Below are 25,986 nucleotides of genomic sequence, written 5' to 3' on the forward strand. Positions count from 1 at the left end.
TTGGATCCCCTGGCATGGGAGTTACAGAAGGTCATAAACAAAGTTGAGAGTACTAAGGATCAAACCTGGGCTCTCTGGAAGAGCAGCCATTTCTCTCAACTGTTGACCCATCTCTTCAGCCCCTCAATCTGTTTTCTTTCCAACATGTAATTTTGTGGAAAAGATTACACTATTTCTATGCTATTTTTCATATCCTCCAGATTTTCTACATTACTCAGGCATACATCTTAGTGACCAGGAGTTAGCCATGAGCCTTTGCAGAGTTGACTGTTAAAGATGGAGTCACTGCTGCCCATCGCTTTCTTCTTACACATCCTTTCCTACACTCAGCATCATTTAGTGTGGGAGGGAAGCTCTGTTCACCCGAGTGGAAGGCTTTATGGATCAGTCTTGCTTGCTTCTGTAAAGCCTCACATAGCTTTGTTGGGCAACTGCTGGGGTTCTGAAACACCACTGGTTCAAGTTGTTTGACATAAATGCCTAGAACAGTGGTTAAGGAGGTCAAGGCCTCCTTTTCCTCTTTTCCTTCCTCCTCCTCATCTTTCTGCCTGCCCACTTCTACCAACAGTGTGGAGTCTCAGAAAAAAAGTTTTATTTCCAAAGACTGTACATGACTTCCCTTCAGTCTCCGTTAGATGGAACCACATGTTACTATTGCTGACTTCTTTAGCTTCAAATCTGTACATTTCTGGACCTGCCCTGTTTCCAACCTAATGGGAACTAGTGTTCCACCTATAAAACCTGTTAATGTTTAGCACTAACTCCTTGACCTTCTAAGAATAATCTCATTATTAAAACTGGTATTAAAGTTAGGATGGTTAGTTTACCTGGCTGGGCTCTATTTTCCTTATTTATAAACAAAAGACCACAGTGTCTAAGATAATTAGGGGAATCCTAGTTGCACCTTATATTCTTCCTTAGTGGTTAGCAACTTAACACAATGGCATCTTGTTTTGTCCTGGCCACAGTCTGACACATTCCTCATTAGTAATCTTCCTCTCTATCAGAGTCTCATCAGGGACCAAGAACCCAGAGTTCTTTTGTCTATAATTGCATACTTCTCTAAGTCCTAAGAGTCTTTTTTTTTTTTTTTTTAACTTTTTAAAATGTATTTAGTAAGTACACTGTAGCTGTCTTCAGATACCCCAGAAGAGGGCATCAGATCTCCTTACAGATGGTTGAAAGCCACCATGTGGGTGCTGATTTGGACTCAGTACCTTTGGAAGAGCAGTTGGTGCTCTTCACTACTGAACCATCTCTCCAGCCTCCCTAAGAGTCTTTTAATAAATCCTGAAAAGAGAAAAGAAATGGAATTCATTGTCTTATCCCATCTTCAGTTTATTACTGCTAAATTTGTAAAAATCCATCACTTGGTCATATCTGAGGGTAGGGGTAAGCTAGTGCTGTGCTTGTAACTCACTCTCTCTCTCTCTCTCTCTCTCTCTCTCTCTCTCTCTCTCTCTCTCTCTCTCCCCAAGCACAGTTGCCTGTCATTGAGACTCATATCAATCCCTGGCTTTCAGAAGTATACTACAGCACACATTTCCCCTGCCCATCCACACAAAATAAAAAACTTAAATGTGATAAATTTCTTTACTAGGAATATATTCTCAAAAGACAGACAAGGTTCTGATAGAGGAACAGCATATTTATTCCACATTGTATTGTATGGCTTTTGTATCATTAATGATGTCCGAACCAGTTAGACACTTGGTAACAGGATGGCTCAAGAGAACCTACAGGAGACTGAAATATTACACTCTAGTTTTCCTACACCTCAGAGAGTGTTAAGCGTGTAGCTTCTAGGGATGAGGAAGCCAGTGCGAACTCACATCTGCCTATCACCTACTGCAGGATCAGTTACTGAAAGGGTTCTTAGGATGAAGCAGCAGCAGTGGCAGCATCATACTCAGAAGGTCTTGGTGAAGATACACCACAGTACCAGTACCGTCAACCCCATGAGTATGACAAGCAGCCCAATCAAGAAAACTAAAGCTAAGAGATTAACGGTTCTGTACAGGATCATACAGTTTTAGACCACGGGGATACGGGTCCAGTTCTTCAGCTTTGCAAACCCAAGGTCTTTTTTCCATTTTGACTTGTTGTTATGGCATGGTGAACTGCCATAAACTCGATTCTTAACTTGAAAGAAAGAACAAGATACAGGCTGCAGTCCATTTTTGCCTTCACTGTGCCCTGTGAATTGTAAGCAGGCATTTCTGCCTCTCTCTTACCCATCACTAATTCTAAGCTTGTAAAAATCTTGGTAAATCCTCTGCCACTTAATTCCCTCAAGTGAGAATAGCATTAATGTTGATTTGTCCTTCAGATTTGTAGTAATCAATAGCATTATTTAGCGTTACTGGTGAAGTTTACAAAACTCTTCCACTCAAAATGTAATAAAACCGTATCTTTAAAATAAGTGGAAAAATGCATGTTAGTGTATGTGTTGTGTGTGTGTGCTTGTATATGTGCTTTGTATGAGTGCTTGTATATGTCTGTATATGTGTGTGTTGTGTGTGTGTGTGTATGTGTGTGTTTGAGTACATATATAGAGTTCAGAGAATAACCTCATGATGATCCTCATGCTCCAGCTTATTTGCACCATGGTCAATGAACTTCTAGATAGTCTGTTTCCACCTCCCTTCTTGCCATGGGAATGTAAGGATTACAGACACGCGCTGCACTATCTGCCTTTATTTCCATTCTGGCCATCCAAACTCTGTTCTCTCCCACGGTGATCCCTATACCAACTGATGCATTGCCCCAGCTTAATAGAAGTAACTTATCATTGATATCCTGTCTACTTTGTCTTTGATCCTGAGCCTGTGTGACTGCATTTCCACTAATGAAGGAAACATAAGTTACACAGCAGAAAATGCTTCCCCGTAGGCAAGACAGCTGGCCAGGGAAGTCACTAGGTGTTCTTGTCTATGATGTTTTACTTTACAGAGAACTAGTACCCCACTCCTTGTGACTTTGAGAAAGAAAAATAAGCCCTCTAGAATCATCGTGCCTGTGTATTAGTGTTAACATTTGTTCAATCCATGCTCAACACTGATCATATACCTAAGGAGTGTAAAAGTAATTGTCATACAGGCACAAACAGGCACATGGGCTTATTTTGATAAACAAGGCTTAAAAAAGGGAAGCCTTGAATGACCAACGTGTATGTGTATGTCTAAAAGGGTGACCATCCGATGGACAGCATCCCCATTCGTCTCACCCTGTGATACATGTGGTCACCTTCATTCAAAAAGCTTCATGTGGTGTAGAAAGTGAGGCTGTGATAGGTTTGATTGATGTTCACTTTAGTTACACAACCACCAGGAAGAACAGTAAGTAAGGGACCCTAGTTTTCCCTTTTGCACATAGAGAATCTGGCACTGCCTAGTCTTTGGGGGCATAATTTTGCATTTCAAAGCCAACAGTGGAACTGACCTCAATATATTTAATTATAACAGAACTTATGTTAGTCACTCATTCATTGTAAGTCCTCTTTTGGCTTTTTTTTTTTCAGGCCAATGAGAATTACAGATAAATTTGTTCCTAGTACAAGAGCAATCCTAAAAAGGAGACTCTAATAACTGGTAATTAGGTAACAATTAAATACCATTATATAATATCTCAGGACTTTTTCTTCCGGATTCACTAATTGGTCTCAGGACCATCCATAGGATGTGATGGGAACATGGACATCACTTGGAAAATATATCCTTAAATGCCTGTCTACCTGCAGCTCCCCTGGTTTCTCTTTTTACTCCTCTTCATTTCAATATTTTATCAGTTTTGTGGTGAGGATGAGGAGAAACAGGATGCTATGTAATTTCATCTATGCTTGAAATGTGTGCAAGGGGTCCTTGATCTCTTCTTCTTATTCACAGTGTGTGTGTGTGTGTGTGTGTGTGTGTGTGTGTGTGTGTGTGTATGAAGCCCTTGGCCTCAGTCTTTGGTCCATCGGTCATTATCACTCTTGTAAATACTGAAGCTACTGGAAGATTCACATCTTTACAATTGTCTTAGTTAGGGTTTTACTGCTGTCAACAGACACCATGACCAAGGCAACTCTTATAAGAACAACATTGAATTGGGGCTGACTTGCAGATTCAGAGGTTCAGTCAAGGTCAAGAGCATGGCAGCATCCAGGCAGGCATGGTGCAGGAGGAGCTGAGAGTTCTACATCTTCATCTGAAGGCTGCTAGTGGAAGACCAACTTCTAGGCAGCTAGGGTGGTTGTCTTAAAGCCCACACCCACAGTGATACACCTACTCCAACAGGGCCACACCTTCTAATAGTGCCACTCCCTGGGCCGAGCATATACAAACCATCACAACAATGTTTTCTAGTTTTTTTTCTTTCCTCGCTTTGAAAATTCTGCTTTTCAAAGGCTGTATCTCTGATAATGCGCTCTTCACTTAATTTCTGATTATTTCCTGTTCCTTACATTTATCAAAAGTCATAGGTCTTTAATCAAATTAGAGATTATATTGAAATATCAGACTCTTATAATTGTCTAAATTTAATAATAATGAAACTCATTGAGTTCAATATGAAATCTTTCTAAGAACAGAATTTCACTCCTTACTTAATATATTTTAAAATAGACAACATATGCACATGATATAAAATCCAAATGTTACAAGGGAGTATACACTCTGTTTCAAGGCAGCCACTTCCTTTCATAGAAGAAAACAAACACAGTTTGTCCTTCTGCTTCATTCCAAGGATATAAGTATGTACGTATTTACTTCATTTTTAGACAAAATTACGGTATTCTATGACATAAAGTTGTGCTTTGTTTTAGTACTTAGTCTTAATGGTTATTCTTTTTCCTAATAGATATGAGTTGTTGGTCTTTCAGCCATTGGTGACATAACATTGAGTGAACACATTACAATTTATTTTTATTTTTTAATTATTTTTTTTAATTTTTGAGTTTACAATATAATTGCAGTATTTCCTCCCTTTTTTGCCTTCCAAGCCCTCCCCAATACTTCTCCTTGCTGCCTTTCAAACCCATGGCATGATTTTTCATTAATTTTTTTTTTATGGACAAGTAACATTATATAGATAAAGCTTGTTGTACTTATGTATTTAGGAACACACACTCACTACAATGTAATGAGTTTTCTACTTAAAATGTCTAAAGTATTTTTAGTTTTGACCATTAAATAGGACTACAATGAATATGCTCCTGTTTGTACACTTGTACAGGCACCCAAGGACATTTATGGTAAATTCTTAGAAACAATGTTTCAGAGTCAAAGGATAATGCACCTGCAGTGTTAATAAACTATAAGCAGTTTATTCTCAGTCACTGTTATAAATGTGGGTAAAACGTTTACATGTTAGTGCCTCCCTGTGCTTTTACATAAAAGATGTCAGCTCAACTTTTTAGTGTTTGCTAATTTGATGGATTGAAAAAAATCTCTCTCTTAAAATTTAGGCTCAATACAGGCTTAGACTTATTATATATATATATATACATACATATATATATATGTATATATATACACCACTATCCTCTTTTCTTCTAACCATGGTCAGACATTTGGCATGCCCGATGACATGATCATATTTCTCATGTAATTTTTGAAATAGCAGTTTTGACTTTAGTACATTAAAAAGGGCCCTCTAGTTTCAAAAATCACAAAAGCTTTATCCTATGTTTTTAAAAATTACTTGGTGGATTTACTTGGTATACTTAAACCTTTGATCCATCTGGGATTTTCTTTGTTGTTGGATCTGTGGTATAGATCCAACTTTAATTCTTTCCAGATGGCCACCCAGTTGTCCCAACACCTTTTATTGATAATCCATCATCTCCCTACTAATTTGAAAAACAAGCTACGTACATCTTCCAATTACATTTCTTAATAATTTCTGAGTAGAATGATGTCTTTGTTTCCCTTATGCTATTTTTGTTCCTATTACTACATTTCCTTGCTTCTTTACAGAACTGATATTATACCAGCCAAGTATGTCAGTCCCTTGTGAACATATAGCTAGATAGAACTCATAATTTATTAGTAACTCTTCTGGTGTAACCCACAGACCTGTTCTATGGGAGAATGTGTGTAGTCCATCTGCATAATGCGTTCTCTTCCTCTTAGCGGAAGGATTTTTGTTTTATTTGTTTTTAATATTTGTTTATTTATGTTTGTGAGTACACTGTCGCTGTCTTCAGACACACTAGAAGAGGGCATCAGATCCCAATACAGATGGTTGTAAGCCACCATGTGGTTGCTGGGAATTGAATTCAAAACTTCTGAAAGAGCAGTCAGTGCTCTTAACGGCTGAGCCATCTCTCCCGCCAAAGGAGAGAGATTTCAATCACAGCTGAAGAGAACTACTTCAGGAGCTTTTGCAAAAAGATCAAGACATAATACCAGAGATTAACTAATATTTGTGAAATCTAGTGTTTTGGAGTTTTTTCCCTTTTTTAAAAAAACAAAAATGTGACTTAGAAGTATAGCAAGGGTTCAGAAACTATGTTTTCAAGTATACTTGTTATATTAAATGACCCCACTTACATAATGATAAACTCTTATTCCTGTTAGTTTGTAGTATGTAGTCAGTGTTTAGCAAGTTTCTCTTGTTTGTCTTTTGTGCTCTACTTGTTGGAATACCTCACAAGACTGCTATGATTAACTAATAAAATATGTGAGTGACGGGTTGTCATAGGTCAGGTATTTGATAATTACGGGGCATTGAAGAAGGTGCAGAACAATTGCTTTGGAACACACGATGTGGATATTTGAGAAAAATCATCGCTTACCTTGGGAAACTGTCAGATTATGAGACATGTAGCTATGCCAGTGAGGTTGTGCTGTAGCCTGCATTCCTTTCAGAAAAAACTTGAACACAGAGTAGACATGTGCTTGGTGCTTCAGCTGTAGGATTTAATTGTAATTTCAAATTATAAGAAAATTTATTTGCAGAGCTTTGCAGATCACAGCCACTTAAGAATCTGAGGCAGGAGAATGACAAAGTTAAGGACCTGCCTTGTCTACAGAAAGACTTCAAGGCCAGCTTGGGCAATTCAGTGAGAGCCTATCTCAAAAAGGAAAAGCAAAGTGGGCTGAAGATGGAACTCAATGCTAGAATACTTTATTAGAATGCAGAAGGGCTTAGGTTGAACCTCCAGTACTGCAGAAGAGAGAGAGGAATTTATTAATGTAAAGATTTGGATCTTGTTAAATTTTCTAATAGATGCTCTTTGAAATAGTCTGCTCTTTCTCAGCACATAAAAATTAGATTGAAATCATAGATAAGTGACCAGTATTTAAGATATATAAGTTTTGCCTTTGTTTAATGCCTTTGTATTAATGCAATAGTAAATTAAATCTAATATTGAGGTAATATTACAATGACAACTGATAAAGATTTTCTAAGGAATTACAAGATAAAAGTACCGTTCCGCACAGATCACTGTTTAAGATTTAATTCTAAAATGTACATTTTCCCGAGGGTACAATTATTTTAAAGAAAAATTCCTCACAACTACACACATTTGAAAAATCAGGTGTATTTACTTCCAATTTAAAAGTCAGCCCAGGAGCTGGAGAGAGGGGTGTGCAGTTAAGAGCACATACTCCTTTTCGAGAGAACAAGAGCTCTGTTTCCCACACTCACATTAAACATCACAAAACTGCCTCTAACTCCAGCTGCAGGAAATCCCATGCCTTCTTCTGGCCACCTGTCTCCCAGAAACACATGGCACCCACTCACAAAGACACACACACACACACACACACACACACACACGCATACAAGAGAATGAAAATAAATCTTTGAAACTAATAAATTTAGACCCATTCCTTTTGAAATTCCGAATCTTAGTACAACAGCCAATTAACTTTCCATCAGAAAATACTTCGCCGTTAACTTTCCACTTAATATTTTTTTCTAATGGTCCCTCCCCAAATTTTTACTTTTGCTGTGATGCATGCAAAACTGAATCCCCAGAGACATGAGGAGCAAGATGCATGCTGATGTTCTGGCCGTGCTTTGGAATCCATTTGTGCCTGCCCTTTAACACCATCATTTCGTACTTTGTTACCTAAACATTGAATCGCCGCTCTGCAGTTTCACATTTAAAAGATGGGCAGGGGTTACCGGTTGGTACATACACCCTAAAACCTTTTTTGCAAGCATTAATCTCATCAGCCTAGACTTCCAAACTAAGAGGCTTTTGATATAAAATAAAATTAATCTAGTTTTTAAGTTAGCATGTTGCTGCTTGCTCTTAAAAGTTTGATGTCCAAGTGATACAATAAATTGAAATAAACAGGAAGTTAAACCCTCTCAGAACTCTAGCCCCTTATTCCATCCTTTGGAGAGTGAAGGCATCCATGGCCACTTATAGAATAGGAGGGGAAATGTTTTTGGTCCTTCTTGGGGTGCTCTTTATACCATTGATAACTACCCATTGCTTAGAGTCAAAGAAACACACATATTGTTATTTCTACAAATCAATCAAAACTCAGAGAAGCTTATCCATATACGTTTCCTACCCTAAGGTTTGTTTTTCTTAAGCCCGTTGGCACGAAGGTATCTGCTAGAAAGAATTGCACTTTATAGGTTTTCTTGCTTTTGAAGACTGTGAGTTTTAATCGACGGATCCATTATTTGTTGATTCTCGGATTGTCACACACAAAGCTTTTGTGCAGTGATATACACATTTTAACTACATATCAGAATGTCTTCACTTGCCACTTCTTTGATGTAGCATCACTATACATCCCGTGACAATGTTACACTGCGAGCCATGGAAAGCAGTAAACAGAAGTAGGGGAAGGGAGGATCTGGCTGTCAGAGTAAATGTAAATAGCAGCTGTTCTCCTCAAACTGTTTTTAAAACTATCACAGGGTAGAGCGTTGCATAAAATGGGATAAATCATTAAAGAATCGGGTTTCAGCACGAAACTCAAGGGACATGCTGCTGTCTTCCTATTTATACTAGTTAGCTGTAAAGGGTTCTCAACCTGTGGGTTGTGACCCCCTTTTATTTCCCATAGAATTTGTTTATGATTGTCAGAAAACACAGATATTGACATTATAACTCAAGACCATAGCGAAATTACTGTTATCAAGTAGCAATGAAAATAATTTTGTCGTTGGGGGGAATCACCACACACACAGGGTGGTAGGCTTAAGGAAGGTTGATAGCCGCTGTATGTAACGGTGTATTAAAGCATTACTGAAGGATCTGCTTCTGTGTGAATGACGGACTGTGCAACTCATCTGGCATATGCAACTTGGCTTGCTATGTAGAGCTGGAAGGCAGAAGGCGACTGAAGGAAGGCGCATACCCACACAGTCACTGTGCTGCTTTGAAATGACCTTTGCATTCTTCATAAGAACGTCAAGTTTACCTTCTTCTGGTCAGGTGCAATAGCTCTTATTCGTTGGCTCCAATGTTGCCGTTTCTATTTTCAAGTGTGAAATTTCACAATTAATCCATTTTGTTATTTTTTTAGCAAAAGTAAGCACTCTACATGACATTGCTATGTCCGTTAAAAGAAATATTTATTTCAATTCTTCCAAATATGCAACTATCTTCTTCCCGAATCAGTTAGAGTGATAAACTGTTGGGAATCAACATTTTTAAATGCCGCTTGTTCATTATAGCACCAACCAAGACAATTCAATATTAGCTAAATTAATTTATTAGTAATTAAATTAATTGATTAAATGCTAATTGAATATAAATTAAATATTGAGTAAAAAGAAACCCTTTATATTTAGTCACTGCATCTCTGTTTTAAATGGAGGAAATGATATTTTCTAAAATATAAATAAAAATATACACATGTCCCAGCATTTCTCATTTATAGAGTGTGGGGCATGCCTTCATTCACAAAATGCTATCTGTTACTTCAATAATATGCTTTCTTCAATAAAATTTTTTTTCCTATTGAGTTAGGGTCTTTTGCAAAGTCTTATACTGTCGGAAGGAGAGAAATGTTTATAAAATGAAACATTAGAAAAGAAAATCACTAGTAATATTAGCATTTATTGATAAATAAAATTTAAACATATTTACACTAATGAAACTGCCTACTTTTTTTTTTTTTGAACATCAATTGATACTGGTTCACACTGAAAATTCAATGCAGGTTCCCCACAACATCTGCGAATCAGACACAGCAGGTTACTTTGTTCAGATTACTTTGTTACTTTGTTACGTTGTTCTAATGCTCTTTTCTGAAATCGACAAAAGCAATTCCCCCAAAAAAATCTTTTTTTAAAAACATATGTGTTCTCAGTTCGAATTGTGTGTGTCTGTGTGTAGGGATGTGCACATGAGCACTGGTGTCTGAGGAGAATGGAGGAGGGTGTGGAATCTCAGAGGGCTGGAGTTAGAGACAGTTAGGAACCACCCCAGATGGGTGCTGGGAAAGAAACCAGAAACCGCCATCCTCTGTGAAAGCAATGCACAAGCACAACTCCTCAGGTGCTCCCCCACACCCATTCACATCTAGCCTGTAGATATGCAGTATGTAAATAAGGGTGAAGGTGCATCTTAGTGGGACGAATGCTTGCCTAGCGTGTGGCCAAACCTGAGTTAACCCTCTCTCTCCCTCTCCCTTTCTCTCTCCCACACCCAACATATATACACATACCAACAAGTCATGATTAAAGTGTCCCTCATCTTGTGTCTCTTATTTAGCATATTTTGGGGAAAAAAAAAAGCTCAAAAGACTAAATATAGAACCCCAGTTAGTTATACACAAACTGATAACTTTGAGAAATGCAAGAAATTTAGAATTTCCTCCGAAAATAGCAGGTAGAGTTACGGTATAAGTGATCGACATGTGATAAGAGTATACGTAGTATATGAAGAACAGATATATGGGTTTTTAATTACAAAATTCTTTTAACTTTTCTGTACACGTTTTAAAAATGTCTCTGAGGAAAAAATGTGACTAGTTTTTAGTTGTAAGAAACCTTAAGAGAACTTTTGGAGGCAGGGAATTAAGTCCTGAACGCTAACTCCTCAGTTTTCTGCAGTCTTAAGTGGCCTTCCTGCCCTTTACAGTTGTTAACTTCATTAGTTTTCTCAAACTAAAAGCTTTTGTTTTTAATAGTAAAACAGGAGCAATTCTGGTTTTGAGAAACACCATTTTACTTAGAATATTTTATTTATTTTGTTGTCGCCTAATCTGTTTGTATACACCTCTTCATATCTATGATTGTCTCTCTTAATCTTTCCTATTGTCTATGTTGATGCACGCCTGGTGCTCATCGGTCAACAAGTCTGCTGTTTGTATGAGCACACAGCAATTTCAAGTCCAGTAACCTTTTAGAGTGTTACATTGGCCAGCTTTAAAACAAGGATCACATGATGTTGTCATCAAGCCTGATTCTTTCTCACTTCTACATGAAAATATTTGATTAACTGTGTGGCTGTTGGGTCACCCCTGTCCCATGAGTCCCATGAGTCTTACCTTCTCTCACTTCTGTAAAACACGGTAATAATCATTTGATATTTGTAATACCACATCTCCTATCTCTACAACACCAATATACATGGGTAGGTATTGTGTACAATGCTTATAAAGATACAATGAAAATCATTGTTGTATTTCATTTCTTCTTGTTATGGCCGCTAGTGTTGCCATGAGTGCCCCAATTTGTGTGTGTGTGTGTGTGCGCGCGCATGTGCACATGCATGTCTGTGTGCATGTACAGCTGTGATACACGCTAGATAAAGGTCAGAGGATATTCTTAGAAATCTGTTCCTCCTTCCATTTGATGTTGGTTCAGGGTTTAACTTGTGTTCAGGTTTACACGGCAAGAATTTTATCACACAGTCACCTTGCCACCCTCCCCAAGCCTTGTTTTTAGACAGGGTCATGTGATTCTGCAGGTCTCAAACTTGCTCTGTAGCTTCCCAATTTGGGGTCAAGCTGACGATCAAACCCAGGGCCTCATACAAACTAGGCAAATTCTTTAACTACATCCCCAGTCCAGAGAAACCAATATTTTAAGTTTTGTTCAGTCTTCCGATTACATCTGATTAAGCATGCCCTGAAAATGACCCAATGCTTTAAGAGTACTGGCTGCTCTTCCAGAGGAAGGCCTCAATTCCCAGCACCACATGGCAGCTCAAAACTGTCTATAATTCCAGTTCTGGGGAGTATGGTACTCTCAAACAAACATATAATCAGACTAACCACCAATGCAAATATAGTAATAAAACAAAAATTTAAAAAATATTGCCCTGAATAAAGTCATCACTGAGTACATATTTAGCAAGGTTTGATTTATATATTTGTATATATATTTAGACATATTTTATATATTTGTGTGTATGCAAGCACTTGCTCATAATAGCATTCATGTTTCTAGAGATTAAATCTCATGCCTTCTAGGTAAGCAACTGACCACTAAACTATATTCTCACTCACAAATTTGGATTTTTAAATAAATTTTACCTGTCAGGTAAGACTTTTGATTAAGCAATTTTTAAAACATTGACCATTATACTCTAGAATGATTTTCTTCAGTAAATATTCCTTTATTAATAAGATATTTTTATCCCACTTATTAAAATTTTACTTGCACTCAATATTTTATAGACAAGCAGAAGTTGTTTATGATTCTGCTATGTTCTTCATTTTCCAAAGCAGTACAGTACAACAGAGCCTTCTGGAAGGCCTGATGTTGATAGGATTATAGTCATTTAATAAACTATCTCAACATTGCAGTATGAAATTCATGAAAATGCTTCATTTTATAAAGTGATAACAACTTTCAAAGTCTTTTGAGCACATTGCTGTATATTTTGATCAGACTCATGGAAAAGTAAACAGAATGGCTTGTCTATAATCTATAGATCTGGGCAGCAACAAATACATATACACATTGGTGTGTGTGTGTGTGTATTGGCAGGTTTTGTGTTTCAACTTGACACAGGCTGAAGTTATCACAGAGAAAGGAGTTTCAGTTTGGGAAGTGCCTCCATTGAGATCCAGCTGTGGGTTATTTTCTCAATTAGTGATCAAGGGAGGAGGGCTGCTTGTGGGTGGTGCTATCCCTGAGCTGGTATTCTTGGGTTCTATAAGAAAGCAAGCTGAGCAAGCCAGGGGAAGCAAGCCAGTGTGAAACATCCCTCTATGGCCTCTGCATCAGCTCCTGCTTCCTGACCTGCTGGAGTTTCAGTCCTGACTTCCTTTGGTGATGAACAGCAATGTGGAAAGTGAAAGCTGAATAAACCCTTTCCTCAAAACTTGCTTCTTGGTCATGATGGTTGTGCAGGAATAGAAACCCTGACTAAGACAATATCCGAGAAGCTTTTCCACTGATGATCATGAGTAGAATTGTGGTGGAGTGAGACATTCAAAGAAAAGAGGCAAAACTCCTGAGTCACAAGTTTGTTCTCCGTTTTACCCGCAAAGTTCAGTTTCCTTATTTTTCATTGACTTTCCTCACAGATGCCATCCCCCCCAACTTTGTTTAAATTAGATAGAAACAAAATGTTGCATCTGATCACACCCTTGTATGAGAGTTGGAGAAAACTCACAGTGTTGCCCATGCAAGGTCAGATATGGAGAAGCCAGTGAGCTGTGTTTTCTGCCAACAGGTGAGGCTTTGCACTTGGCTCGGGATTTTGGCTACACATGTGAAACAGAGTTTCCAGCCAAGGCAGTAGGAGAACATCTCGCCAGACAACATATGGAACAGAAAGAACAGACAGCAAGAAAAAAGATGATCCTAGCGACCAAGTAAGTGCTGTGGAGATGCCTTCCTGCATCTTCATCCCGCTTTCCTGATCTCCTTTGAATGACGTCTAGAAAGTAAGAGTTCTCTAAAAACACAGGGTCTCCCATTCTAGCAACAAAATAGATTCTCCCAGAATTCTACCATCTGCACAAAGGCATCAAAGTTTACATGATGAGAAACTGGACTATCAAGACAATTCTTATTAGAATATACCCAAATTAGGCCAATTAGAGGGCTCAACGGCTAAAGGGACTTTCACCTAAATGCTTGCAAACCTGAGTTCAATACCAAGATCTCATGTGATGGAAAGAAATTCTGCAAGTTACTATCCAATTTCCACTTGTGTTATCACATATACACGCACATGTGTGCACTCACACACACTCACACATATACACACATGAGAGAAACATATAATAAAATTTCCAAATATACATGAAATTCAAAATTCTTTCAGTGACATAACCAATCACTAATTTGCATGTTTGATAAATAAAATATTTCAGTATATTTTGTAAAATCCACAGTTACAGAAATATTTGGTTATGTGCAGTTTCCATCCTAAAGTTTCTAGTGATTGGTAATTAACCAAATATTTGGTATAATTAAGATACTTGTTTAGGCAGAAAGATAGAAACTAGATGCATCTTGAACCAGACATGATATCTGTTATTTGGTTGATATAAAACACAGAAAAGCCTCTTCACTGGATTATAAATAAATATGCTTGAGTTGATCCATATTAAGGTAAATCAGAACAGCCAGTGATCTTAACTAAATGTTGTTACTTTAATAGTCATTGTCAGTAGAAACACCAAACTTTAAATCCATAAATCCGGTAAAATTTTTAACCTCCTTAAGGACAGTGACGTAAGCGACAAAGTTAGAATGTTGTGAGTCACTGAAGATCATCTTTGTTACATAATTCATAATATGACATTTTGTTTTGAGACAAAAGAGTCTTTTCATATCTCAGCTTCAGAAAGAAGAATTTAAATAAGAATGAAAGTAGTCCGAATACTAATTCCCTAACTGTCCTGTGGAGAGGGTGGTAATTGCCACTGGATCCTACAGGATTGTCATCTGTATTTAAGGACATAAGTTGTCCTGTGTCCTCGAAATAAGTGACAAGATTATAAAATCCAATTGATAGCCAGAGAGCCATGTCCTAGGTTGAATTATCTCGTAAGAGTTCAATCTTGCCAGGCTCTGCTTTTCATTATTTACTTGTCAATTCGACTACAGTTTGCCACGTTGTTTGAAAAAGAATGAAGTTGATCTGTAAAATTGTAAATTGATTTATTCAATTATCTAAATAATCATTGGCATTTAGCTGCCTAAAATGTGATAGACTTGACTTGAAATCAGTCTAATCTTTGTGTGTGTGTGTGTGTGGGGGGAAGATCGTAATGATGGAGCACTGCATCAGAGTTCATATAAGGCTATATTTATGTTTTTAGTTGGAAACCTAAAACAAGTGAGACAAGGCATCGCTCTTATGTAACATAGAACTCTAGAGATGGTGGCACCACAAAATGCTACCAAATATATAAGTAAAGTTGCACCCAGCACCCAACTATTATAACTCAATTTCTATACTGAAAGCTATCCAAGTTTCACTTCAGAGAGAAAAGTTCCATAAAAATGCATAAATTCCTAAAAACACACTTAGCAAAAAAAACCCCTGAGCCTCAATATCCTTAGAAAAAGGTCCCAAGAGTAAACAAAAGAGTCAGATACGCACCTGCTTCCACTGTTTGGAGTCCCACAAAACACCAAGCTAACAATTATAGCATACACAGAGGACCTGGTGTAGACCCATGCAGGCCCCGTGCTGCTACAGTCTGTGAGCTCATGGGAGCCTACATAGTTGATTCAGTGGACCATGTTTTCCTTGTGTCTTCCATCACCTCTGATCCTACCATCTTTCCTCCCCTTTTCCACTGGCTTCCCAAGCTCTGAGGGAGGGACCCAATAGAGATCTGCAATTTAGACTCTCCAAATAATGTCTGTCTGTAGGTCTCTGCACCCACTCCAATCTACTGCAAGAAGAAGCCTATCTGGTGAGAACTAGACAAGGTACCTATCCTTGGTCTCTGAACTATCCAAGTCTCTAGTTCCTGACAATCCAGGCAGTGTCAGACATGAACTCCCTCTTGTGGTATCAGCCTCGTTAAACCTGACATTGGTTGGTGGCTTCCACAAGTTCTGCACAATCATTTTCCCAGTGCATCTTACAGATAGGACCAATGATAGGTCAAAGGTTTTGTTGCTGGGTTGATGTCCAGGTTTCACTTTCCCTATCCTGCAGGGTACCTGCCCACACCAAAGAGACTAGAACATAGGGATGAAGGCTCCTTGAAGGCACCCGCTCTACCTCTCCATGTTCAGCCAGCTGTTTGGTTGTCGTCCTCAACAATGGGGCCTTCACGTCAGTTTTCTCTCTGTTGTTGTCTGTCCTAGCATCAACCTGAGTTGTTTCAGGAGCTCCGCAAAATCCCTCAGCTAACAACTCAATCTAATGAAACCCTTGGCCCATCACTATCTTGCCTTGATACAAAAGATGGCCAGTTCAAGCTCTATGCCATTCATAACTCAGAGTCCTCACTAGCGTCACCCTCATAGATTCTGAGAGGTTTTCACTACACTAGGTTTCCACACATCATCGCTCAGACCCCCTAGTTCCTGATGTCTCTCGCTGAATTCTCTCACACCACTACCACTGCATTGTACCTATCTCCACCCACCTCCAGTCCACGTACACAATCTCTTCTATTTCTCTTTCACAGGGAGTTTCATGTATCCCTCCTAAAGCCTGTCTTGTTATTAAGCCTCTGTGGACTGCACCTTGGCTGTCCTTTACTTAACCACTAGTATCCACGTATAACTGAGTACATACTATGTTGGTCTGTCAGGATCTGGGATACCTCCTCACTCAAGTCGATTTTTCTAGTTCCATCCATTTGCCTGAAAATTTAACAGCTTATCCATTGTATAACTGTACTACATTTTCTTTATCCAGTCTTTGGTTGCGAGGCATCTAGGTTGTTTCCAGTTTCTGACTATGCTGAATAAAGCCACAGTGAGCAGAGTTGAATAAATAGTGTGTGTGTATGCATGCTTGTGTGTGCACATATGCACATGCACACATGCATGCACACATGTGTGTATATATATGCCAGGCATACAAGTGGAGGTCAGAAGGCAACCTTCAGGAAGTTGGTTCTCTTCCTTCTTCATGTGAATCCAGGAGACGAAACTGATGCCTCAAGCTCAGTGGCAAGCAGTTTTAGCTGTTACTATCCTCGTGGTCATTGGGGTGACTTGACCTTTCTGCACTTGCTCATCATCACAAGCAAAGCCAAACCACTGTATTTTACAATAACCTACACACAGTAACAAATATACACGCAAAATAACTATATTATCCCTTGAATATCAGGTATTTGTTCCATATTGAAGAATGCTTTTAGGAGATTTTTTCATGTTTATTGATTTTATTCTATACCTGCTGCGTTTATTCATTTTATTAAATGTATGTTTTTAAAACATATTCTCTGGCCTGGAAAGATGGCTCAGTAGATAAAAATTACTTGCACTGCAATAATAAAGAACTGAATTTGAGTTCCCAGAAGTCAAATAAAACTAAGTACTAGTTTTGTTATCCCATTGTTCCTACAGTGAGAAAGGAAGGAGAGACAGGATATCATGGGCCAACTATCTTGGCGTGTACAGGGGCAAAACAATAGAGGCACTTTCTTATAAAAGTAGAAGGTGAAGTTTGACATTGAGACTGTCCACTGACCTCTACAGGTGTGCCACGGTGTGTGTATAGCTACACTCACACACAAAAACACCCACACAAAGACTTTTTTTTTAATATAACGAAAACAAAGGCATTGAATTTATTTAAACTTCTAGGATTTCTCTCCATATACATGGGAAAATCTGGCCTAATTTTCTTTTCAACCACTGGGCTTTCCTAGTGCGACATAATTCAAAATTTTTACATGAGTCATGTAGCTATACATTGTTTACTTCCCAAGCAATTTTTATTTACAGGGATAATATTTACTTAGCAAAATATAAAAAAATTAGAAATACACTGTATGTAATTTTGCTTTAGAGTTTTTTTTTCTAGAAAGTTCTTAACATATAGCCAGCATTCTTAATAATTGCCTTGTGCCATAACAAGACCATGGTAGATATTCCAAGAAATTACACACTTGAAAACATTTGAAGCTTAATATTTTCCTCTCAAAGATGGTTTATAATAATAACTGAATTTCAATACTAGAAATCTGTATTTTAAAGGTAAATTTTGATCAGTTGAATTAAAGGCAGATGTGTGGACTATAATCTATTACATTACGGTATCAAACCTTAAATTTCCAAAGACTTGCAACACAAAGACTTTAAAACAGTACTCTCTTTCATGTCATGTTTGTTTACAAGTACACACTGCAAGGCTTAACCGATAGTTATTATACACAACAATGTTTTTGTTTACACATAGGCTAGAATTCATAACCATATAAGAAAAGAAGAACAGTGGGAAAAGATCTGCAAAGTAGCAACTGAAATAGAATAGTGTATAGCGATTTTTTTAAAGACTGGTGGAATAATTTAGGAATAAGAGATCATTGTCTTCAAACACCAAGGCATGAAATTAGTCAAAAAGTAAGTTATATTGCCATATTGGGGGATGGAATTTTCCAAAGTTAGCTTGGATTATGACTTTGAATGATGTAAGCCTATAACTTTAGTTAAAATTGTATATAGATGTGATCTTTAAAAAAGCACCACATTTGTAATCTTTTTAAAGACAATTGCTAATTACAGTTCTCTCAAATGAAATTTCTTTTATTCTGTGACTATCATGTAAAGATGCACTTTTAAAAATGAACATGGGTTTGGTCAATGCCTTGGAGAATGTTTTACTCTCACCCATTGGCCCTGCAAAGTCAGTGCAATGGAACTTGAGAGTACTGACTGGAAAGTCCTCCTGGTCTCCTTTAAAGGGGGAAGAGACGTTGATAGATAATATCTCGTGAAATTAAAAGTCCATTTCAAGAGTGCAATTTCAACTTTGTACCCTTCATTGTAGGCAAATTTGTAAAGAATTCCAAGACCTCCTAAGCCAAGATAGATCACCACTGGGATCCTCCAGACCTACTCCCATTCTAGACCTTGACATCCAGAGGCACTTAACACATTTCAGGTAAGACAGCTTTTCCCATCTGCCTAGAGTCTAGGCAGCTAAGCTACATCCAAACGTCCAGGATTCTGTACTGCCATTGTAATTCCAGTTAGAGATATACTTATGTGGATAAAATAATGACTGTTCTACTGTGTTTGGGATGCTATGACAAGATACTCTAGACTGGATAATGTATAGAAGATGTAAGTGCGTAGTTTAGATTCTGGGACTGGGAAGCCTGAGAGCGGACCTGGCAGAATCAGGATCTGCTGAGGGCTCTGTCTCTTCAGATGCGTTAACTCAGTACTGTGGGATGAAAGGGGAGGACAAACTTCCAAGACACTATTCTTAAGGGCATGGATCCAACCTTCTAAGACTTCATCGCCTCCTGAGGCTGCTCTTAGTGTTGTATTGAGGTTTAGTTTCAGTGTATGAATTTGAGGACCCTGAATTTTTGACATTATCAATTTAAAGTGATTGAAGCATTTTAGATCAGAAAATGTAATATCCATTTATGTTCATCAAGAAACTATGGCTTCATGAAACCGTATATTATTAAATGAAGGAATACTAAGAAATTTTTGTCCAAGATTCTGAAATCTTTTAAAGAGTTACTTACGCTCATAGGGTAAGTTGTTAAATGAACAGATCTGATTGAAGTTAATTAAATACCAGTGACTAAATCTTTAGTAGTACATTAATGATTTCAACAAACTTAGAAAGTATAAATGGTTTTGTTCTTAGATTTATTTATTTATTTATTTATTTATTTATTTATTTATTTATTTATTTGATGTATATGAATACACTGTCACTATCTTCAAGACATACCAGAAGAGGGCAGAAGAGTTCATTACAGGTTGTTGTGAGCCAACATGTGCTTGCTGAGAATTGAACTCAAGATCTCTGGAAGAGCAGCCAGTGGTCTTAACCACCAAGCCATCTCTCTAGCCCTGTATAACTGGTTCTTAGTCATAGGACACTGAAATGAATTATTAAAAGCATACTTTAAGTTTCCCTTTCTGAGATACTTTGGAAATAAATAGAATATCTTTCTGGTTAATTTACTCTCTAGTTTTATAATAAATCTATATTAAATCTGTAATTCTAATAAATCTATAATAAATCTAGAAAAAGAAAATAGTCACTGCTTAGGTATTTTTCCATTTAGAAACTCTAAAATTATAGTGTTATTCAGTATTTCTCATTCATACAAAAATAAACCATTTCATTTTCTTTTGGTTATCATTTGTTGGAAGATATAAACAATGTTAATGAGAGTCAGTTGTGAATCAGTTCACAAGCTAGAATGGCGGGCACACGTATCAGTTCTTGGGAGGCTGAGGCAGCAACCACTGAGAAAGAGTTCAGGGACAGTTCACAAACTACTTAGAGAGCCACTGTCTCAAAAACAAACAAATAAAAAGTAATATACATAAGAATTAAAACTGTTTCCAATGCCTGCTTTTGTTCTTTTTTGAAGGTTAAGAACTTTTTATTAGCATTTAAAAGGAAAAGCCCAAAGCAATCGACCTATGACTCTTTTAATTTTTTTTTAAATTCCATTTACTTTTTTTGTTGGAAAATAAATTGTTCTTGTACAACATATTCTGATTATTGTTCTGCCTCCTCCAACTCCTCCCCACATGTCCCAACCATCCAAGTTCCTTTTTTTCTCTCTCATTAGACTACAAATAGGCATATAAGGATAATTAATAAAAATAAACAAAAATAAAACAGACTGGGATAAATCAAACAGAAAATCTGCTTAGGAATTATAAGGCTATTGAAGATGATGCACAGTTATCTAACTAATAAATGCTTAAGTAATTTTGTTTTGCACAAAGCGAGCCTTGCAAATGCAGTATTTTCCCTTAATATACCACAGTTCTACTTAAGATTCCATAAACATGTTCTTTTCAGACCCTACTTAGAATTTACTTTCCAAAATTGCCCAAGACATAGTATACATTTCTCAGAATTGTATCTGCCTCTCAAAGGAAGTATTAGGGTATCAATAAAGCTAAGGGGAGAAAATGTCTAGACGTTTCAGAGCACAAGGTTTTGGAATCATGAGAACCATTTTTAGACTCAGGTCCCATTATGTGTGAGGTGGGTTTTACATGGTAACTTTCAAACTTTTGCTTGAGTTCCTATATAAAACCTTTGTATTAAGTGTAGTAATCAACTAAAATGAGACAGGATACAAATTTAACACTTAGAAAATGCTATATTGCTTGTCTCCAGCAAGTATGCAAGATTAAAAGGAATTGATACTCCCAGGTTTTGTTTATGTATACATTAAAGGTTGTTAGATTCACATATTAAGTATTATTATTATTATTATTACTATTATTAAAATTGGGATCTAATGATGTTTGTAAAGTTACAAATTTACAAGGATTTTACTATTAAGCTGCAGAGAAGCCTACACCATAAGGATGAGTTTATTTGTAATTAGACATACTGATGTCATCATCTGAGAGTGACTTCATCTTTCTGTCCCAGAACAAAAATGGGCTTTAATATGAGTATAAGTTTCTGTAGGAAATGAATAGGTAGAAGACTTGCATATTCGGCACAGGGTTGCTAGCTTGTTTCTTTTGCAAGCTATAAACGTAGTGCCGTGTATGCATGTGTGTGTGTGTGTGTGTGTGTGTGTGTGTGTGTGTGTGTGTTCTATGTGCAGATGTGTATTAGGGGGCTCTCCAGGAGGGATGTCTATATTCCTGCTTTTTCAAGCTCTACCTCCTAAGATTGGGTCTCTCACTGAACCCACAGCCTGCTCCTTTGGGGCTAGTCTGGCTGCCTAGCTAGCCAAAGCAATCCTCCTGTCTCCATTCCTCACAGTGCTAGGAGTTACATGCCCCAGTCCAGAGTCATCTATCTCTTTTTTGTTTTGTTTTGTTTTTTTGTCATTTATTTACATTTCAAGTGTTATCCCCTTTCCCGGTTTTACCCCCTCCTAGAGACCCCCTATCCCACTCCTCCTCCCTCTGCTTCTATAAGGATGTTCCTCCACCCATCTACCCCCATCTCCTAGGTTACTGTATCTGGGATGAATGCCCAGCATATACCCAAAAGATTCTCCAATGTATAACAAGAACACATGCTCCACTATGTTCATAGCAGCCTTATTTATAATAGCCAGAAGCTGGAAATAACCCAAATGTCCTTCAATAGAGGAATGGATACAGAAAATGTAGTACATTTACACAATGGAGTACTACTCAGCTATTAAAAATAATGGATTCATGAAATTCTTAGGCAAATGGATGGACTTAGAAAATATTATCTTGAGTAAGGAAACCTAATCACAAAAGAACACACATGGTATGCACTCACTGATAAGTGGATATTAGCCCCCAAGCTCCAAGTACCCAAGGTACAATTCACAGACCATATGAAGTTCAAGAAGGAAGACCAAAGTGTAGGTGCTTTGGCCCTTCTTAGAAAGGGGAGCAAAATACTCGTGGGAGCAAATATGGAGACAAAGTGAGCAGAGACTGATGGACCGGCCATGTCTCTCCTTACGTGAGTGCTGGGCATCAAACCTTGATTCTCATTCTTCTTTTTTTTTTATTCTATATATTTTTTTATTTACATTTAAAATGATTTCCCCTTTTCTGGACCCCCACTCCCCAAAAGTCCCATAAGCCCCCTTCCTCCCCCTGTTCTTCCCTCCACCCCTTCCCACTTCCCCCTTATGGTTTTGCCCTATACTGCTACACTGAGTATTTCCAGAACAAGGGGCCACTCCTCCGTTCTTCTTGTACCTCATTTGATGTGCGGATTATGTTTTGGGTATTCCAGTTTTCCAGGCTAATATCCACTTATCAGAGAGTGCATACCATGATTGATCTTTTGAGACTGGGTTACCTCACTTAGTATGATGTTCTCCAGCTCCATCCATTTGCCTAAGAATTTCATGAATTCATAGTTTCTAATAGCTGAATAGTACTCCATTGTGTATATATACCACATTTTTTGCATCCATTCCTCCATTGAGGGGCATCTGGGTTCTTTCCAGCTTCTGGCTATTATAAATAGGGCTGCTATGAACATAGTGGAGCATGTATCCTTATTACATGCTGGGAAATCCTCTGGGTATATGCCCAGGAGTGGTATAGCAGGATCTTCCGGAAGTGAGGGGCCCAGTTTTCTGAACATCGATGCAAAAATACTCGATTCTCATTCTTCTACAGCAAGCAAATTCTCTGCCTGTAAGCCATCTGTGTCCCCAGCCCACAGGACTGTTGAGAACAGACTCTGATTCCTAAACTAAACGAAAAGCATTCCTATGGGCTTTACATTCTTTTATTTACCTCCCTACTTAGAATACAGTAGCAAGGTGTTGTTTACCAAGGAACTAAAGAACTAAATAGCTCCATAGTAGTGGAGCACACCTTTAATCCCAGCTCTCCAGAGGTAGGCATATCTCTGAGTTCAAGGCCAGCCTTTTCTACAGAGTTCTAGGACAGCCAAGGTTACAAAGAGAAATCCTGTCTGGAAAGAAGTAAATAGGTAACTGGATGCTTCTACTCTCAAGAAAATCGAGATTATAGCTGAGATTCAAAGCTCTCAATTTATATGGCTATAGATTCTCAATCACAATTTGAAACAAAAAACTATAGGTTTAAATGTTCTAATCTCCTCAATTAATTACACTAAATATATAGTAATAGTATCCAGAGCAATTCATAAATATAGTAATTAATAGCGATTTTAAAATGGTAGCATATCTAAATTTTAGTATTTATATTTGAGAACTTTGAATATCTCAATTGTGATTTCTTGTTTATTTCACATTTTAACCTTTGTCAGGATTTTCATATACTTTTTCTCACATTCCCGAATGTTTATTTATATGAAGCCTGCTAGTTTCTTAGGATTCTGAAAATCACTGGAGTTAAAATTCATTTTGTAGAAAATTTCCTAGTCTATGTTTTGTAAGTTGTACTAAAAACATAAAATGCAACCCTTCTTTTTCTTCTTCAGTAAGATTCAGCTCTATAGTTAAGCATATTTGCATTGTTGTGTGAACAAGTTCCTAGAATCTGTATTTTAAAAAACATATACATTATATCCACTTATAACAACTCCACATTTCCCTGGACATCTGGCCCCAGAGCACAACCTTCTACTTTCCCTTTCTGTGGCTCTGATTGCAAATTACACAATAGATGTCTATTATGACTACTTATTTAATCAGGCACAATTTTCTGCAGATGTATAACTGTTGCCACATATGTCATAATTCCCTTTCCTTTAAGACCATATATCACTCCAGTATGACTGTACCCACATCTATTAGATTTGTTAGCTTGCACAAAGATTTGTACTTCTCTACATCCTCTCGATCACTTACTGTTGACTTTAAAAAAAAAATATAGTCACTTTTGTCCGCACATTTAATTTGCATCTCCCTAAGGATCAATGATTCTGAACATGTGTTTGTAGGTTTGTCAGCCATTCTCCATGGACATGTATTCAATAGTCCCAAGTTCCTTGTTGGGTTATTGATTCTGTGCTGTGCACATCATTGTTCATTTCTATATTAATTCTTTATATAAAATATTAGATTCACAATTTGCAAATTCTTTCTCTTCAAAAGGAGCAAGTTTTTAAATTGTTGTAGACTAATTTGTATATTTTTACAAAGATTGTCTATGCTCTCTGACTTACATTAGAGAATACTTGCTCAATCCAATGTCTTGAAGCTTTCTCCTATGTTGTCTTCTAAGAGGTTTACATTTTTACATCTTATATTTAGATCTTTGATCCATTTTGTGCAAATTTCTAAAAATAACTTAAAGTATGCAGCTTCACCTTCCCCATGTCAAATTATATGATGTTAAACACAGCTTTCATTTTCAACCGCAACCCAGACTGAAGGCTCCTGATGCAGCTTCATAGGATTTAAACACAATGCATGGTTTCATGTTGCATTCATTTTAAAGACAACAATAGCATTTTTACCAATGTAACACTTGAACAAATTTATAATTTTAATAATAACTCTTTTAACAAGAGGTTAGTAAATGGTGGCTCATTGGCCAGCCCTGAAAAGACTACATAGTTTCTAAGTGTGGTCATTAAATTTGGCCTCCTAGCGAAATTACCAATGAAGTTCTTTTACGAACCTAAAGGATTAAAGCTAATGTATCAATACAAAAATGGGACTCTGGGATTTATGTTAGTTTCCAACTCTGACTGCTAGGTTTGAGAAGCACAGACCTAAGACCTTCCTAGCGTTTAGCATTTTATCTCGTCCTTTGAAAGAAATAGGAGTCCATGTATGTGTGTGCATGCTTTCCCGTGCACAGAGGTCAGAGGACAGCCTGATGGAGTCAGTTCTCTCCTTCTACCGTTTGGCTCCTCAGAATGGAAATCAGGCTTGGCACCAAGAGCACTGACCTGCCAAATCATCTTTCTGGCCCACAAATTCATTTTTTAGAAGAGGCAGTAAAAAAAAAAATGCATGAAATTGTGACTTAGGTAATAATATAATGAAAAGGTTCTTCATATATGATTTTACTAATAATATGGAAAAATGCATTAGACAAGAGTGTGTCTCATTTTTGTTGATGCTGTTGCTTTTTTGCTGACATTGGCAACTGATGGTAGTGCAAAGAGGACCAAGAGAAACACTTAGCCTGCCTTACAGTTAACACAAGCAATTGGCAGAGTTGGGTTCTCTATGATTTTTTGCTGAGTACTGGCTGGGCAGGGACTGCAGAAGGAACATGATTGGATAAGCATAGGAGATTATGTAATTAGTAACATCCATTAATAACATTAGTAGCTGTGTTACTACTTTGTATAATCAAAGTCTTCAGAGTGCAGAGTATTTGACGTTATACCTTACAGGATTGTGCACTCAGCATCTTGAGAGCTGTGGCTTACATTAAGCAGGCTGATTGTGTTTAGACAACAATGAGGGGGTGATCTGGCCCTGTAAAGCAAAGATAACTATTTCTAGTTTTTACTGCAAATGACATAGCATTGTGTTCTGGAAAGCTGTGCCAATAGTAGTGACCGCTCTTAGGAGTCAC

The 25,986-nt window shown here is 37.5% G+C and overlaps 1 protein-coding gene across 2 annotated transcripts in view; it reads left to right on the forward strand.

Annotated features, from left to right (window-relative positions):
• The window catches only part of Tfap2d (transcription factor AP-2 delta), a 56,545-nt gene that overhangs the window by 17,823 nt on the left and 12,736 nt on the right, over positions 1 to 25,986 (forward strand). For both annotated transcript variants that reach the window (XM_052193383.1, XM_052193382.1), the window contains 2 exons: positions 13,592 to 13,733; positions 18,839 to 18,952. In XM_052193383.1, coding sequence (XP_052049343.1) covers positions 13,592 to 13,733; positions 18,839 to 18,952 — 256 coding nt within the window. The remainder of the gene's footprint in view (positions 1 to 13,591; positions 13,734 to 18,838; positions 18,953 to 25,986) is intronic.

The sequence above is a fragment of the Apodemus sylvaticus genome, chromosome 9 (assembly GCF_947179515.1).
Source record: "Apodemus sylvaticus chromosome 9, mApoSyl1.1, whole genome shotgun sequence".
NCBI classification, from domain to species: domain Eukaryota; kingdom Metazoa; phylum Chordata; class Mammalia; order Rodentia; family Muridae; genus Apodemus; species Apodemus sylvaticus.